The following is a 17784-nucleotide window of genomic DNA, read 5'->3' as shown; positions in this document are numbered from 1 at the left end:
CTAAATGAAATTTTGATTAAAAAAATATTTGTTTTATAAAGTTTTTTTTTTGTTGATGTTACCCATCACTCTAGGAGAAGAAGGGCAGGATGCTGGAGGTCTGCTAAGAGAATGGTACACCATTATTTCAAGAGAAATATTTAACCCTATGTACGCTCTGTTCTCTACATCACCTGGTGATAGAGTTACGTATATGATTAATGCTTCATCTCATTGTAATTCAAATCATCTGAGTTACTTCAAATTTGTTGGTCATGTCATAGCTAAGGCAGTTTATGATAACAAGCTTCTGGAGTCGTATTTCACCAGGTCATTTTATAAACACATCTTGGGAAAGCCTGTTCGGTAAGTAAACTTTTTTTAAAATCTTTTTATAAGTGTAATATAACCACTACCTCCCTACCGCAGTCAGGGAGCTAGCCTCTGAGGGTCTGGGTTTGAATCCCAGTTCAGGCATGGATGTCTACTAACACTGGGGTCTTAGGGCATTGCGACCCCAAACGAGAAGGGGCGCTGAAATGCATTAAATATACATTACTAGAAAAATAGCTTTTAGATACGTATTTATAAAAAAAATATCTGTAAAATATACATGAAAAATGACAGATGAGATTTTTTTTAAAAAAACAAAAAACAAAGGTTTGAGTGTATATAATAGTACGGTTATTTTTCGAAAAGCTCGATCACTGGCCAGTCTAATGACTCGTTAGACTTTCCTATTACTTCAACCAGGGGCAGCTCAGTGGCACTGGGTATGCTCCAGAAGGGCGTCAAATCCGAAGTGAAAGGGCAAAGAAAAATTTGGAAAAATTATTAGTGCTCGCTGTAGGAGGGGCGGCAATTCTGAGATAGACGGGGCAAAAAAAAGTTAGGGGTCCCAAAGCAGAATGTTTTGCGACGTTCTGCAACGAGCCCTCAGCTGACTGGAAATATTCTGTGGTAAAAATTCGCATATACATAATAGTGTAATCACTTTTCTTGAAATTCTTCCAGATTGTTCTGCAATAGCACTAGCTGTTCTGCGACGTACGTCGCACATTTCAGCATATTCTGCTTTGGGGGTTAGGGGAAATGATTTCTGCCCCCTCTAGTAGTAGCACCAAATCCGACGTAAAAGGGTGAAAAAAATTACAGAAAATTATTTCTGCTTGTTTTAGGAGGGTCGTTATATCCGAAGTGGGAATGCAAAAAAAAAAAATATTTAGGAAAACTTATTTGTGCCCTTTCTATATATAAGAGGGCCGTTAAGTTTGAGGTAAAAGGGCGAAAAATAGGAAAATTTCTGCTCGCTCTAGGAGCGCCAAATCCAAGGTAAAAGACCAAAAGTAATTCAACATACGTTATGACATAAAATATCGCTGTTTCTTAGAACGCATCAAAACGAAGCGAAAGAAACAAACAGTTTTTTTAATAATTGGGGAGGTCAGGGAGCCCAAAAATTGGTCCCCCTCGGGTGGAGATTTTGTCTCAAGCTGCCCCTGAGTGCAACATATGTGTGTATGAAAAATTTTAAACCGTACATACACACAACTGAACATCTTTTCAGAGTTTCACGGATCTTGTTCCAGATACCCGGTGAGTAACGGTAAAGCCTCCTATGAGGCACCTAGACAGTATCTATGTATGTTACGGTAAGCATATCGGTAATGCATAATCGTCTCGGTAAGTTTGATAAATTTCGCAACATTTATCACTTTTACTGGCGATTATGCATAATCCTTTTATAGCACCCTGTATGCAGAAACGTGCGGTTGCTTCTTTTCGCTTGAGATATTCTTTTTTTAACCTCAGGGATGTTCAGCCCAAACTTCAAGAATTGTGGGTTATTGTTGAAATTTAAGCCGAAGTCCCAGAGATTACAAAAAAAAATCTACAGAGAAAAAACATACCCTTCCCAGTGCCGTCTTAATGCATGAGCCCACCCAGGCACGGCCTGGAAGCCTCAAGATAAGAGGGCCACACAAAAATGAGATCTAGTTAAAATTTCCTAGATTTTACTAGGTAGGGCCTCACAGAAAAACCATTTTGCCCGGGGGCCCATGATGCTCTTGAGACAGCTCTGCCCTTTTCTCCAGGGCCGTAGCATGCTTTCTCTGGAGCACTCTTTTCTTGGAGTCTCCTTGAAATAGTTATGCTCAGAAAAAGGATTTACAAGTGTCCCCCCCCCCCCCATTCGGCTCGGGGTATTGCCCAAGTTGCCTCAGAATAGTTAGGGGGGCCTGCCCAAGTTGCAGGTCCCGGTGCTTTAGCTGGTGTTTACCTGCCCCTTCCGTTTTTTAGTACTGGGTCTGAAAGGGATAATTTCAAATGAAGTTCATGAGTTCTATAAATATGAAAGAAATCACACATACGGAAAAATATCATTAATTTAACCAGTTTTATTAGCAGCTTAGCCCATACGTGATGTGTGCACTCTGCGTATTTTACCATAAAATTCAATTAAAATGAGTATGAAGAAGATAGATTCTTCGTGATGCATTCCCTGCATAAATATGTGCCGTTTTTTCTTTTTTAATGTTTTTAAATCTGTTAGTTAAATCAAACAAGTTGTGTTTTATGCTTGTTTACAAGTTGTATAGCAGTAATCCCATTCTAGGAAGAAAGTGTTTCCGACTTCTTCGTCCCTTAATATTCAACTAGGGGGGGGGGGAGTGATGGGGACAATCACCACACCGAGTCTTATAATATGGTAGAATAAATCTGTCCTGTATTTTACGGGACAAGTAATGACTAGCAAAAATATCTAACAATAATCTAGGTCTAATCTATCCCAGAAGTCAGTTACTTCTGATGGCTTGACTCGTTTTTTGACCCATAGGAACAGGGCGAAACGCACTTAATTGTCTTTTCTTCCAAATTGCAAATGGTACCAACAAAGGCAATTTTCTTTTTTACTGCATTACGATTTCTAGAATTACAACAATATTAGAAATCGTAATGCAGTAAAAAAGAAAATTGCCTTTTTGTTGGTACCATTTGCAATTTGGAAGAAAAGACAATTAAGTGCGTTTCGCCCTGTTCCTATGGGTCAAAAAACGAGTCAAGCCATCAGAAGTAACTGTGACTTCTGGGAATTTGGTTTTAAGTTGCAGGCTTTATGTGAAAGATCGCTTAAATAAGATTGAATATTTTGTAGATACAGGCAGCAATGTTTCATGTTATTCCAGATCACATTTATGAGTAAAGAAACTACTGCCAGTACATTTACTCTTTACTGTGCAAATGGAACATGTATAAAAACATGGCGTCAAATTGCTCATTTTAGATTTTGGACTATGCCTTACATTACAGTAGCCATTTATCGTTGCCTGTGTCAGCAAGCCTTATTATGGGTCTGATTTTTTTTTTTTTTGCAGCATTTTTTTTCAGTTTGCTTATTGACATTAAAAATGCAACTTAATTGATCCTTTGATGAATCTTGTGTCTAATGGTCGTGCTGGTTTATGTGACATTCAGGCAGTAAAAACAATCCTGGACAAATGTGTGTATGCCGATCTTTTGCTCAAATATAAAGATGTTATGCAGTTAAATACTGCACCTCAAAATACTGTAAAGCATAACACATTACATTTTATACCTACCCTAGGCCCTCCTGTTTCAGCCAAACGAGAATTTTATTATATGCTAGATAAGGGTATTTGCCGGCCTTCAAAAAGTAATTGGGCCAGCCCTTTACACATGGTTCATTTGACTGGCGACCCACGGGTGACTACAGAGCTCTGAACCACATTACTGTACCAGATAAAAACCCTGTACCACATATTCACGATTTCTCTCATATGCTCAGTGGAAAGTGCATATTTTCTAAAATTGGTTTAGTTCGTGCCTACCACCAAATTAATCCAGTTAATCTAACTGGTGTACATAAGATCACCATAATAACACCATTTGGGTTATTTGAATTTCCATATCTAAATGTTGGTCTCTGTTCAGCAGCACTCCTTCCAAAGATTTATTGATGAATTATGCATGGCTTAGACTATGATATTTAGGTTGCTAGTGAGAATCCGGAGCAGCATAGGCAGTATTTGTAAGAAATTTTTAAATGTTTTTGGAAGTATGGTATTGTAATTAACGAATCTAAATGTGAATTTGGCGAAGAACAAATTGAATTTTTAGGTCACAGAATCAATCAAAATGTTGGTTGCCTACTGAAGAAAAAAATTGATGTTATTTCTTAAATTTTCCCAAACCTAGTGATATTTGCGAACTTGGACGATTTTTGGGGGATGATAAATTTCTATCACTGCTCATTCCAGAAAGTGCGATCATTATTGCACCCTTAAATAAGTTGCTGATTTGAGCGAAAAAGAATGAAAAGCAGAAAATCAAATTGAATTCGCACTTAAAAGCATTTTTTAAAAAGCAAAAAATGCCATGGCTGAGAAACCTTTATTGTATCACCCTTCAGCAAATGCTAAAATGGCTTTCGTCACTGATTGTAGTGGATTGTGATGGCTGCTGTATTACATGAAGTGACATCTGGTGGCCCAAAACCTCTTGGTTATTTTCCAAAAAAGTTGTCATCCATACAATGCAAGTATTCTGCTTATGATAGAGAATTGCTTGCTGCATATCCAGCAATTCAATATTTTAGGTATTTGTTAGAAGCAAGGCCCTTTACTTTATTTGTGGACCATACCCCTGATATACTGAAAAATTGAATTTTCTGGATCTTATGCCGAAATTGATATTTGGAAAGAAAAGGGATTTGTCTCTTCTGGGACACTTTTCACTTTTCTTTCCTAATATCAGTTTCGGTATAACATCCAGAAAATTCAATTTCTCAGTATATTTCAGGCCAAAAAAATATCGTCTCGCCATAGACCCCTGATATTTGCATTTCAACAAAAACAGGATAAATATTCACCTCGTAGGCTTAGGCAGCTTGCCTTTATTTCACAGTTCACCACAGATATTCAGTATTTACCAGATAAAAGTAAAATTGTAAAGAATAGTTCATCTTGCATTTGTAAAATACAATTCTCCTCATTGGTGGACATGCAGTTATGGAACAAAATGCAGTCTGAGGATGAGGAAATAAAAAATATCCTGGGGGGGGGGGGAAGGTAATATTGAATGTAGTCTAGAATTAATGAAACTGTGAATGCCTGCTTCCAATATTCACCTCTGTTGCAATAATTCTACTGGGTAAAATATACTTAATGTCCCTTGAACCTTGAGAAAAAAAGTTTTCGAACATGTACATGGCTTATCTCATGCTGAGGCCACTAAACAATCAATAGCCGTTATTTTTGGCCTAATCAAAATAAAGACATAACTGTTTGGTGTAGAGCATGTGTGCTTTGTCAGAAAACCAAGGTGCATAAGCATATAAAGTTGCCTTTAACAAAGTTTTTAGTCCCTGATGAATGTTTTTCATACGTTCATATAGACTTGATAGGGCCACTTCCTCCATGTCATGGTTTCCGTTACTGTCTAACGATGGTGAATAGATTCACGAGATGGCACAATGTAATGTCGCTATCCGATACGATGGCTGAAAGTGCCCCCAGAGCATTACTACATGGGTGGATTGCATGATTTGGCACGCCTTTATCTCTCAGAGTATAACATGCGATGGGGTGAACAGTTTGAATCTGGTTTTTTTTTCAGGCTCTTTCCCAAATGCTTGGCATCCAAATTACTGGCGGCATATACTCCAGTGCAATGCAATGGTAGAAAGGTTCCATAGGCCATTCAAGCAAACTTTGATGTGCCACATGCTAAAACGAGTTCTGGGGGGCCTCGACCCAGACTGATATGAAGCTTTCCTGTTGGTTCTTTGTGGTTTAAGGTCAGCATACAGGAGTGGTCTTGATGCCCAGCTGTCTTATGGTCCCTCACTTTGTCTTCCTGGTCAGCTATACAATGATCAGCCATTGTCCAACCCTCCCGACTACATCGCCCAGTTGCAGATGATCATCAGCTCTCTGAAACCAACAATTCCTGTGCTGCATGGCCTTCCAAAGATCTACATTCTGAAGGAGCTCACAACCTGCACTCATGTCTTCATCTGCTGTGGTCCCTCCAGTGCTTGTACAAAGGCCCATTATGTTTCATGCGTAGATTGACAAGGACTTGGTAGTGGAAGTAAATTACGAAGAAAAGGTGGTCAAAATCGACAGATTAAAGACAACAATAAATTACATTTTTGCTGTTGGATGAAGCCGTTCCAGTGATAAGAACAAAATTTACATCTTCCGATACAGTTGCAAGGTCTAGTTTCATCTCGCAAATGAAGTGTGAGACTGACGGGGGAGTTGTGTGGCAGAGTTTCACCAATGTTTGCCGTTAAAAGTGACCATGCAGATTACGCGTGGCAAGTGATCAGAAGAAGAATGAAAAAAATATATATGGTGGTTGCGAGTCAGTGGATACATGTTGACGTTTCATGTGATGTGAATTTTGTAAATAAATTTTTTGTGCGATAGTTGACAAGTCGTATATTATGAGTGTGGAATCAGATATGCATTATCAACTAACCCGTTCACGTTAAACCAGTTAAACGTTCTGCATAAGATAATTTTTACTATTCGAAATTGTAGTTAATAAACTTTGAAAAATCCCAAATTTCTCTCGTACCTTATCTTCTTAATTTTTGGCATTCAAACAGCTGTATAGCTTCAAAGAGAACTGTATGTTTATGCTTGAAATTCATAAAAATGGACTTGCACCTCATAAAACCACCACAATTAACTCCTGAATCTGGCTAAAAATTGGCAAATGTGCACTATAGGTGTTTTGGCAGTTTTATTCTTTGTGATATAATTTCAGTCTTTTCTTCCTAATAAGATTTTCTGAAACGAAATAGAATTTAGCAAAGAAAAGAAAGTGAAGCAAAGCAGATTTTACATTACCTTAAAACATCTTACTAGAATGGCGTTCAGGGAGAGAAAGGGGGCATTATTTAGTTGCACCTATATATACACATTGCAGCTAGATTACAAAGAAATTTGTTGAAATTGGTGTTTGAAAACTGATTTAAAATTTGTTATAGGCATACTTTGCTTAAATCTGTGTTCAGTATAAGCAATCAAAATAGAGTAGATAAGCTATACCAAATTCATGGGACATGAAAAAACTGTTATAGGTAAAATCTCATAATATCAGTGTTTGTTATAGGTGAGCCCGGCTGCGTGTACCACCATTTTTTAGCATTTAGGGGGGGGGGGCTTAGCTCTTTCCCTGATCAGGGCCATCTTAAAAGCATCATGGGCTCCGGGCCAAGTGATTTTTTTCTGAGGCTCTTATCTGTAGGCTCTTATAATGTAGACTCGCTGAAAAGTGATTTTATAAAATTCAACCCTGTAATGGGTGTTTCTAAGCAGGGTTCGCACATCCTTACAAACTCCTAACTTTTCATTTCCCTCTGGAAGGGCCCTTATAACTCCTTACTTTTTGCAGCCACTCCTGAAAAAGTCCTTTTTTTTTTTCTCTGAAGGGATGATCTTTCTTAGAATAGGCATTCCCCATGGTGATGAATAGCATTGCCTAGAAAAATAAGAGGAAGCTTCCTCTGAATATAAAGAGGAAGATAAGAGAAAAACAAACGCTCTCTCCCTTTGTAATAGGAAATGTGAAAGCAGGGTATGGGATTGCAACATCCAATGGTTGTGCATACCTGCCAACCGTTATGATTTTGTCGTATTTAGTAAATTAATACGATTATACGCTTTTGCTTCTAAAAATACGATTTTTTACCAAATCGCTAGTTTTGGCGTGTTTTCCTGCCTATGTCGCAAACTGGTCAGCTTTGGAAATCGATGGTCCGTAGAACGACATCGCTCCGCTGAACCAGTAGCCGAAAATTCCCCCATGCCCAGTGGTGAGAAAGTTTTTTTTCAGTTTTTACTTATGCGGCGAAACGATGTCTCGAACCTCCTATATTACGCAGTATACTGAGTGCAGATCTCGCAGCTTTCCTATTTTTACTATTTTCCTACTTTTGCTGCAATCGTCTTTTTTTTTTACTGCAATTCTCTCCTACTATTCCTATTTTATCCCTCCTTCCCATTTGCTTACAGCCAATATCTCACTACAAATATTCAGAGAAACCGCAAAATGTCACTGCTTTCCGCAGTTTTTTTGACGTGTTTTATTCACATTACAACTCGCTACTGAAAAAGAAGAAAGGGAAAAAATATTCAGTTCCACTGGAGTAAGGGACGACGACAAGCGTATCTTTTCGCCGCCGCGCCTTAAAGTGCTAAAAACTGAAGTCCTGTGGGGAAAGCCAATCTGTTTCGCAGATTGGTTGTCGTAAGTAAAAAGGGGGAAAAAAAGAGGAACAGGCTCTATCCACACACAAGAGATTCTATGAGAGACAATGGGTTTATCTCTCCTGGGATCCCGTAACGAGCGTTCATCCCTGAAGCCAGGTTTTCCTAGGAGTAGGCTTTTTGCGCCGCGTGAATCTAACTGGATCATTTCGTGTCGGCAGAAATGAGTTACATAATGACGTTACGCATTTGCGTTTTTCAAGCATTCCGCATCAGCTCAGGGCTATATAGTATATGACCCTGGCGTCATATACTCTATCGGCTGCATGCTCCGGTTTAAAGGGAAGAGAGACAACACGAAAATGAAGGGAAGATCGCTGAAACGCGCGGCACACGACGCTTAACTCCTCCAGAAGCAGTCTGCCAATCACGCCCGATGTAAAGCGCTGTCGTGAGCCGTATTGCGCTCTGTAGGAAAACAGTCGTACTGCTTTTCATATTGATGAATAGACGGCGTGTTGCGCTGGGTGATTCACGTTGCGTGCGGCATAGAAAACCTGCTAGTAAAACCTGGCTTTTAAAAGTGACAGCCCGAGCGACGTCTGGTTTTACAGGAGGGAGGGGGGGACGAGTTGATCAGCCGCTATAGCTGAACCCACTTTTTTTAACCTTCAGAAAATAACTTTATGGTATCTTTATGTTAGGGGTCATTCAAGTATTACGTCAGCATGGATGGGGGATTTTCGATTTGCTGACTTGATGATGTGGGGGGGGGGGGTGGATGATTCTTACGTCATCAACCACCCTTTATAAAAAATATGAAATATTCTTAATGCTGTCTTACTCGGTGCGCGAAAAACAAGTAAAACTTTTCACTAGTTTGTGGGCACCTGAACTAACATTCTCCCTATTGAGTCCCCTACAGAGCCACTCTAGTGATTTTCAAATTCTTAGCGGATCCAAATGCTCTGGAGCTGTGCCGCGCGTCATATAAGTGATCCATGATTATGCCGCAGATCACTTAAGTAATCTGGGAATGTGCCGCGATGAGTGATGTAGAACCGCACTGGTGGCAGGACCAATGCTCTAAAACTTTGTCACATGTCACTCAAGGGATCGCTTAATGTGCCACAGATCGCTTAAATGGTCTGGAGTTGTGCTAGAGTCACTTAAGCGATCTGTAAATGTGTCACTTGGTTCATTGTTACAAAAATAGATTTAGGGACAGGCCACATCATAATGCCAGGGCCACATTTGATCCGCACAGGCCAAATGTTTACCGCGGGTCAAGGGTTACCAAGGGTTTAGAGAGGTAGGATCGCAATGAATTTCTTGAGCAATTTTGGGTTCTTAGCCTTCAAATAGCATTGAAATTAACAAAAATTATTATAATAACATATAAAGATATTTTGTTTCGAAATTGTAAAAAATATTTTTACAATTCTTTTAAAAAAATATTTTGTGGATTAAAAAAATAAATTTTTGATCATCTAGGGGGAAGCCCCCAATTCAGATTCCACCAATAAGCGTTAGGAGGAAGGGGGGCAGAGCGCTGACAGGGGGAGGGTGAGAGTTTTGCTGACTTTTTCTGACAAGAGGGGTGAGTCAAAAATTGCTGAAAATTTGCTGACGTAATACTTGAACAGCCCCTTATTTTAAAGCATACATGTGCTCAACACATGGCCTAAATGTGGCCTGCCTCAAGTGGCTCGTGGCAAATTTTTACTTCAATTGAGCAGCCCGCGGCACATTCCCAGATTGTTTGAGTGGGTGATTTCCGGGGGGGGGGGGTGGCTTTCTTTCTTTCAAGCCAAGCACAACTCAGGTCTATTACCATCTATGGGCAATTTACTATCTAGGAAGTTGTGCTGGAAGTGTGTGTGTGTGCCTAGAGTTGCTGCAAATATAAATAATTTTGTAAGAAAAATCTTTGTCGGCTGTGGTTTTTATTTTGAGTAATTGGAGGGGGAATGAATATCACTTTTAGAATTTTTATAATTTATGTGATGCTGTTACGAGTTATATTTTTGACTAATACTTGAAGGTTTTAGAACACTTTGGTGACGACAGAAAGCATGTATGTGGATTGATTATTTTATGAATTCTTATGATGCTGGGTAACAAATCAAAACTTCTACATCTATATTTTTGAGAAGAGGGAAAGTTCGTTTGCAAATCAAAAATAAATTTGCATATGTGCCCAGCCCCTTTTTTTGCTGCAAAACTTGTAAGTTATGAAGTTTGCCATGACTCTTTAAAAACTGCTTGAAACTCCTTAAAAAGTTCTTAAAAACTCTTTACTTTTCATTTTGAAAATTTTGTATGAACCCTGCTAAGGTTATATGGAACATGGAACAATTATTGCTGAAGCCGTAAGTATGAAATTAGGCAGTATTATATTTTATGATGTAGATACCCAGTAAGACGGGATTTCTGAAAATTCATCCCTGAGAAGGTCATGACATGAGGGGGTTTAAATGTTATATGGGGGAATCATCGCAGAGAAGTTTTCAGGTTATCAAATTCATGCGAGCGAAGCCATAGTAACAACTAGTGGGAAATAAATTTAAATTACAATTGAATCTATTTCTGGAGAAAATTGTAATATTATATCGTACATGGATGCAGTAGTTTCGAAATGTTTTTAGACAGAAACAGTTGCCGACTGCTATGGATTGTCTGTAGTTTCTATGGGCGTAATGAATTACGGAGCTACGAGAGATGCTCAATACTACAAAAATCATTTTTAAAAGGTCTGAGTTTCTTGTTTTTTACTTTTACAAAATTGCATCAATTTGTACTGTAACGATGAATTTGTATACGCATGTGAGAGTTCGAGAGAAGACAAACTCAAATCCAATCTGTTTTGTCTGTGTGGAAGGCAATCTGTAAAGTCGCTTCTGAACCTGCCACTCTACCAAGACCACATATAGCAGAAAGCCTCAGCGCGAAGCTCGTGACGTCACGGAAGTCATCCATTTCACTTATAGTCATTGCTTATACTGTAAAGAAAAGGTAAAAATTTCGCATACATCGTCCTGCTTTAGTCAATGCCTGCAGGTGAAATGGACGACTTTAGTGACGTAAAAGCTTCACTCGAAGGTGTTGACTCTGCTCGATGCCCAAACGTGCAAAAACCTGTTTCTGTCAAAACCTCCCCACTCTGAGAGATAAAAACAGGTTTTTGAATGGTTCAGCACTGCTGGTCCAGACCCGGCTTCATTTGCATAGTGCATGGTCGATCTCGCAGAACTTGTGTCGGAAAAAATGTTTCGTTGTAGGAGCTCTGATACGAAGAAAATGGGGATGGGGGGTCTAGGGTTGCTAGACGTCTGTACATACGGCCAACAAAGGACGTATGCAGGTTGGGATTGCATTGAGTATTCATGAATTATTAAGGGACTCGGCGACCTTGGAACGTTGTTTTGGAAGGTGGGGGTGTGGCTCATGTGGCCTGAGCCCTCTAGGCTGCAGTGCCACTGAGATGCTGTATTTAATGAAGTTTGAATTAAAATTTATGAAAAATTAAATTTTTGAGTGATTATTTTTTATTGTACTATGATTATGTTGTCCTGGGGGCCAATGTTGGCATGTCTGTAGAAATGAATGTGCTCATAAAATGTGTTCTTGTACTGGAACATCATATTATTGAATCGTTCAATTTTCTACTACCCACTAATATGCACAAGGGAATGACAGTTTGTATTTAAACTTTAAGAATAAAAAAATTTTCATTAATATAATACCTAGTTTTTTTTCTAATTTCTCAAATAGTGTAATTGGGTCGAAAATTGAATGTGATCATGAGTTAACTGAAGCAAGTAGAATATCTAAGAGAAATAAAAATTCTCCCTTCTCACCCAATCGCGCTTTACATTAATAATCTTAAGTTCTTTGTTGTAACATACACATTTTCAGTTCCAATCTTTGATTGTGATATTTATTTATAAAAGTTAAAACACATAATTTATATTATTTTACTAGATACATTGATATGGAAAGTGAAGATTATTCCTTCTATCAAGGTTTAGTATTTCTTTTGGAACATGATGTGAAAGAACTGGGATATGAATTGACTTTCAGTGTTGAGGTTGGTGATTGTTAAATTCCATTTTGTTTGTTTGAAATAACCATAAAATACTGTATTGTAATGAAAAAACTTTTTGTTCTAATTAAAAGAATACCTGTATGCTAAGCCATGTCTGTCTTCATCAGAAAACACTCGTAGTGCAATGCTGACGTGCTGAAACTCAAATTAGCATTATGTTAATCCTTGGATATAACTTATGGGGCATTTAATTGAGGTACCAAAGATTCAGACACACAAGTATGAAATCAGACACAAATATTGAGTAATGCATTATTTTCAAGCAACACTTCAGGATGCTGCATAAGCTAATCTAAAATGATAATTTTATTTTAAAAAGCAACCACTTATTATTAAATTCAGATTTCTGCATAATTGAAGGGATTTCTAATGTTTTGAATATTTAACACATCCGTAATTATTGTAATTCACCCTAGAGAGGAAATCACAAAGTCAAATAGCATGGTATGCTATTTGCTTGGATCATTTGATCATTTTTGTTACACCAGTTATTTTCTGCGCATGAGTGTCTTGTTGTTTACTTTTATTGTTGGCTCATCTTCATTGTGTTAGTATCTCCATTACATCAAAAGAATACTCGTATAGCAATGCTGACATGCTCATATTCAAATTATCGGTATGCTAATCCTTGGATAAGATTTTTTTTTTTAGATCAAAATTCATTCTTTTTCGTTAAGACAAAGTAGTAAGAAGTGTTTATTGCATACTTACCCAAAAGTCTGTTCACAAATCCCTTCATCTTATTTCCAAAAAAATCTTGACAACCACTTAAGTGGCGGCGGAAGGAAGAGCGTTAGTGCTACCTGTCGGCAACTGCGTGAAACTCGAGATTTCCCTCTTTCTATCTATACATTATTCGATCAAAATGGATTAAAAGCTGAATAGTTGATTTTTTTTAAATCGGATGATTCTTTTTAAAACACCCTGTATATTGGTTGATCCCCCCCCCCTCTTTTTTATAATTTAGCTACAAGAATTCGGAGTTACAGAAGTAAGAGATCTGAAGCCAAATGGCAGAAACATTCCGGTCACAGAAGAGACAAAACATGAATATGTTAGACTTGTTTGTCAAGAGAAGATGACTGGAGCTATTAGGAAGCAATTAAACGCATTTCTTGATGGATTTTATGAAATAATCCCAAAACGACTTATTTCCATCTTCAATGAACAAGAACTAGAGCTTTTAATATCTGGTTTACCAAATATTGATATTGATGATTTGAAAACTAACACAGAGTATCACAAATATCATCGTAACTCCTTACAGGTAAACTCTTTGAAAGTAATATACTTATTATTTTGTCGAATTCTATTTGAAAGTAATATACTTATAATTTTGTCAATTTCTCTTTGAAAGTAATACAGGGAGTTTCAAAATTTGTGTATAATAGTTTATGAATGTTTTTTCAAATGAATATGAACTATTTAACAGGAAATATCGAGAAGCTATCAATATTTAGATAAGACAACCATGATCTTTTTTATGGGCAATGTATTATATATTATTAGTTTATTTCTTTTGTGATACATGCTTATATATTGGGTTTCTGTATTTTAGTTATATTTGACAATGTTTTTTATGGATGTCTTTTTTTCAGCCACCTTGTTGGGCAATCTGCCTGTTGTGGCCTTTGTGTTTTTATATTGAGAGGCAGCAGTTTAAAATTATGTATAGACATTTCCAAACAAGACTTGAAAAAAATATCATTGTAGATATACAATTTATCATTATATTGAGTATCATTGTGCAGAGGTTTCACTGTATTTAAATCTACATTATCAAGTGCTTTTTTCATGTATAAATAAACAAAAATGCAATATTTAAATAGTGACAGATTTTAATTATGGCCGTTAAGTATTTTTTTTGTAGAAAACTATTGATTCGGAGCCCAATAATTGTTTTTTTTTTAACTTATTAGTTGATTTACAAATTGTTATTAGTTGATTTAGATTATGAATGAATATTGTTCTGTAATTTATCAGTTCATCATGAAAATAATTTCCATTGGTAAATGGAAATTATTTTCATGATTTCCTTGAAAGTAAGTTTCCACAAAGTGTTTAAGCACATTAATATTTCAGGGCACAATAATTTTTACCATTTTTTAAGTGAGTCCATCATATCCAGTTGCTTTAACTTTAATTTTTTTTGTTTTTTCCTTAAAAGTACTGATGACAATATCATGCTTACCATTGAGTTTATAGCATTATTCTCTTGTTTTTGCAGTAATGTTTGTATTTAAGTTTCTTTTAATAAATGGTTTTTTTAAAAAATTCATTTGCTGAAACTTGTACACGAGTTGGAAGAATTTGTTTTCTATTACTTTCATATTAAATTTCAAATTGTTTACGTATTTTAATTGTTTTCGTCTATCATTATACAGTTGAATTTGGTCAATTTAAAGTCACTGAAAAAAGTTTGAATCATCCAAAATTTTAAATATCCAATTAATCTATCCCAAATTTGTTAAATAACCACAAATAATAACCCAAGCCTCAATATTCACAAACAATAATAATTATCAATTATTAAATTTCGAGTAACAGTTCTGGAACTGTTTCTGAAATTTTAATAGTTGATTACTGTGATTTTGTATTTTCCAATACATCTTCTTCTTGATACACTTTAATCCATAGGTTGAATGTGATTCGTACCAAGTGATAAACTTCCTTGATGCACTCCAGCTGAAAAATGTTAAAATGGGCATTAAATTATCAAAGAAAAACCACTAAAAATTTACAAATTAGCAGTTTGGTATTTTGCTATACTGCCTGTTCATACACTGCTGGCCACCCAAATTGCAACACCAAGAAAGACAAGAGATATCGCAACAATATTTATTTTGTAGATAACATGTTGACCAAGCATCAAATGATTAAATTTATAGACTTCTGTGAAGCGATTCCTGCCAAAATCAGTAGCCAGAGTAGCCGCCATTGTTGGAGATCACCGCTGCCACACGCCTCGGCATTGATTCAAAGAGACTTTGGATGTGTTCTTGGGGTACAGCAGACCAAGCAGCTTCCACGCATTGCCAAAGTCGATCTGGTGTGGCAGCTGGGGATGTAATCTGGGTCAATCGTTGAGCAACCATGGACCACATGTTTTCTATCGGCGAAAGATCCGGAGAGCGAGCTGGCCAGGGAAGCAATTCAATCTGGCGATTGACGAAGAACCTTTGGACAATGCGTGCCATGTGTGGTCGCGCATTATCCTGTTGAAATATGGCTGTGGGCAAGCCCTGAAGGTAAGGAAGGACAACTGGCTCCAACACCTCGGAGATGTAGCGCTGGCTTTTTAAAGTACTGGCAATGCGTACTAGAGGAGTGCGAGAGTGATATCCAATACCGCCCCATACCATAATACCCGGTGCAGGACCAGTGTGGCGGTGCATAACGCAGCTGTTCAGCATCCTCTCTCCACGGTGTCTCCAGACTCGAATCCGACCATCGTGGTGTTGCAGACAGAAGCGTGACTCGTCAGTAAAGACAATTTCATTCCATTGTGCCGTCCACATCCTTCTTTCATCGCACCATTGGCGGCGGAGACGTCTGTGGTTCTGCGTCAAGGGTAGACGAAGCAATGGACGTCTTGCGGACAGACAACTCTGCTGTAAACGGCGTCGAATGGTACGCGCAGACACTGGATGATGCGGTACAGACTGAATGTGCTGTGCTATGGTTCGTGATGTGGCTGAGCGATCCGTCACTGCCATATGCACAATACGCCTATCATCACGTGAAGTGGTGCACTGAGGTGGATGCGATTGAACACGTTGGTCCGTCGTACCCTCCTGCATCCAACGATCACATATCCGCATTACAGTTGTTTGGTTTCGTCCAACATGACAACTGATTTCCCTGAAAGATAATCCACAATCTCTGTAGGCCACTATCCTTCCTCTGTCGAACTCGGATACTTGATCAAAAGATGATTGCTGTTTTCTACGAGGCATAATTGATCGTTTTTTTGAAAAAACCACAAGAAAAACACAATTGTCGTACTTCAAATCGTCAATCTCCAAGCCTTAAATAGCGCTTTGAAGTGGCGCCACAGGCGCGCGTGATGTGCGTCTGCGCTGAAATTCTAATCATTTGCATATCTCACCTCTGCTAATGCATGTTGTAAATTTCATATTATTTGCATGCTTCCTTCAGGATATTGCATTTACGGTGGCCAGCAGTGTATTTGTAGTAGCTCAGTCACCATTCCATCACTTTTGTTGGATTCATTCAGCATGGACAGGCTTTTTACGGAATTAGATCATGGAGTTTTGTCAGTTTCTGATAGACAATAGTAATTAATGTATACAAAGGTTTTCGAAGAAGTCCTTTTTTTTTTTTTTTAAATGTCAAAAACCTGGGTTTATCTTCAGGACTGGCTCCACATATCTTTATACGTTGCACAGTCGATATAATGTTGTTAGCATGGCAGTTCGAACTAGAAGTAAAGGTCGAAGAAACAGCATTGTATGCCAAAAATTTGTCAGAATTTTCAAACTGTTACAGTATTAGAGAGACATAGATGGCTTTTTTCTCAGCCAGAGATATCAAGGAAACAGTTATTTTCCGGATATTATGCTGAGGTGAGCTCGGAAAGAAAAGTCATCATGTCTCCGCCGGGACTCGAACCCAGGCCCTCTTGCATACCGGGCAAGCATGCTACCATCTACACCACTGGAGACACATGAATCTGCCTTCCTAATTTCACGCACTGTGTCGTGAGGCGCTGAAGTAGAGGCATTAGTAGCCTCTCTTAACTTCAGGAAATGGCCCCCGGGTGGGATGGTATATCTGTTTCCTTGATATCTCTGGCTGAGAAAAAAGCCATCGATGTCTCTCTAAAACCGTCCCACCCGGGGGCCATTTCCTGAAGTTAAGAGAGGCTACTAATGCCTCTACTTCAGCGCCTCACGACACAGTGCGTGAAATTAGGAAGGCAGATTCATGTGTCTCCAGTGGTGTAGATGGTAGCATGCTTGCCCGGTATGCAAGAGGGCCTAGGTTTCGAGTCCCGGCGGAGACATGATGACTTTTCTTTCCGAGCTCACCTCAGCATAATATCCGGAAAATAACTGTTTCCTTGTTACAGTATTGGTCTCTAAAGATTTGTTGTATAAACAACCTTGTCAAAAAAAGTAAAGCCTGACTGATTTTAGAATTTTTCCAAACTAAAATTGCTCATACAAAAACCATGATTTTTTCAACTTTGAAATATCAGAAACATTCGAAAAAAAAAATTGAATTGAACAAGAAATTTTAACATAAAATTAGATAGAAAACTAAAGGGGAGCTTGTAAAAGTTCAAATTATTCAAAATTTGAATTAACCAAGTTCCACTGTATTAAGTGATATTAATTTCCAAAAGCACTCCAGGATATCAAATTTTGTATATTGTAGTAGTAATTAAAGCTTTCATAAGCTTCAAGTTAAATTTTTCTCCTTTTTGAGTAT

At 37.9% G+C, this 17784-nt stretch overlaps 1 protein-coding gene and 1 non-coding gene across 10 annotated transcripts in view; one reads left to right on the top strand and one right to left on the bottom strand.

Moving 5' to 3' along the window:
• The window catches only part of HUWE1 (HECT, UBA and WWE domain containing E3 ubiquitin protein ligase 1), a 564154-nt gene that overhangs the window by 536139 nt on the left and 10231 nt on the right, over nucleotides 1-17784 (top strand). For all 9 annotated transcript variants that reach the window (XM_089233267.1, XM_089233272.1, XM_089233273.1 and 6 more), the window contains 3 exons: nucleotides 75-345; nucleotides 12207-12312; nucleotides 13298-13597. In XM_089233267.1, coding sequence (XP_089089393.1) covers nucleotides 75-345; nucleotides 12207-12312; nucleotides 13298-13597 — 677 coding nt within the window. The remainder of the gene's footprint in view (nucleotides 1-74; nucleotides 346-12206; nucleotides 12313-13297; nucleotides 13598-17784) is intronic.
• Nucleotides 16942-17015, bottom strand: TRNAT-GGU (transfer RNA threonine (anticodon GGU)). Its single transcript has one exon. It is a non-coding gene; the product is annotated as a tRNA-Thr (tRNA).

The sequence above is a fragment of the Pholcus phalangioides genome, unplaced genomic scaffold (genome assembly GCF_987345545.1).
Source record: "Pholcus phalangioides strain wild (caught in Gottingen) unplaced genomic scaffold, Ppha-v1.0 ptg000007l_1, whole genome shotgun sequence".
Lineage (NCBI taxonomy): Eukaryota > Metazoa > Arthropoda > Arachnida > Araneae > Pholcidae > Pholcus > Pholcus phalangioides.
The sequence above is the reverse complement of the archived record's forward strand: the minus strand, read 5'-3'. Positions and strand labels throughout refer to the sequence as shown.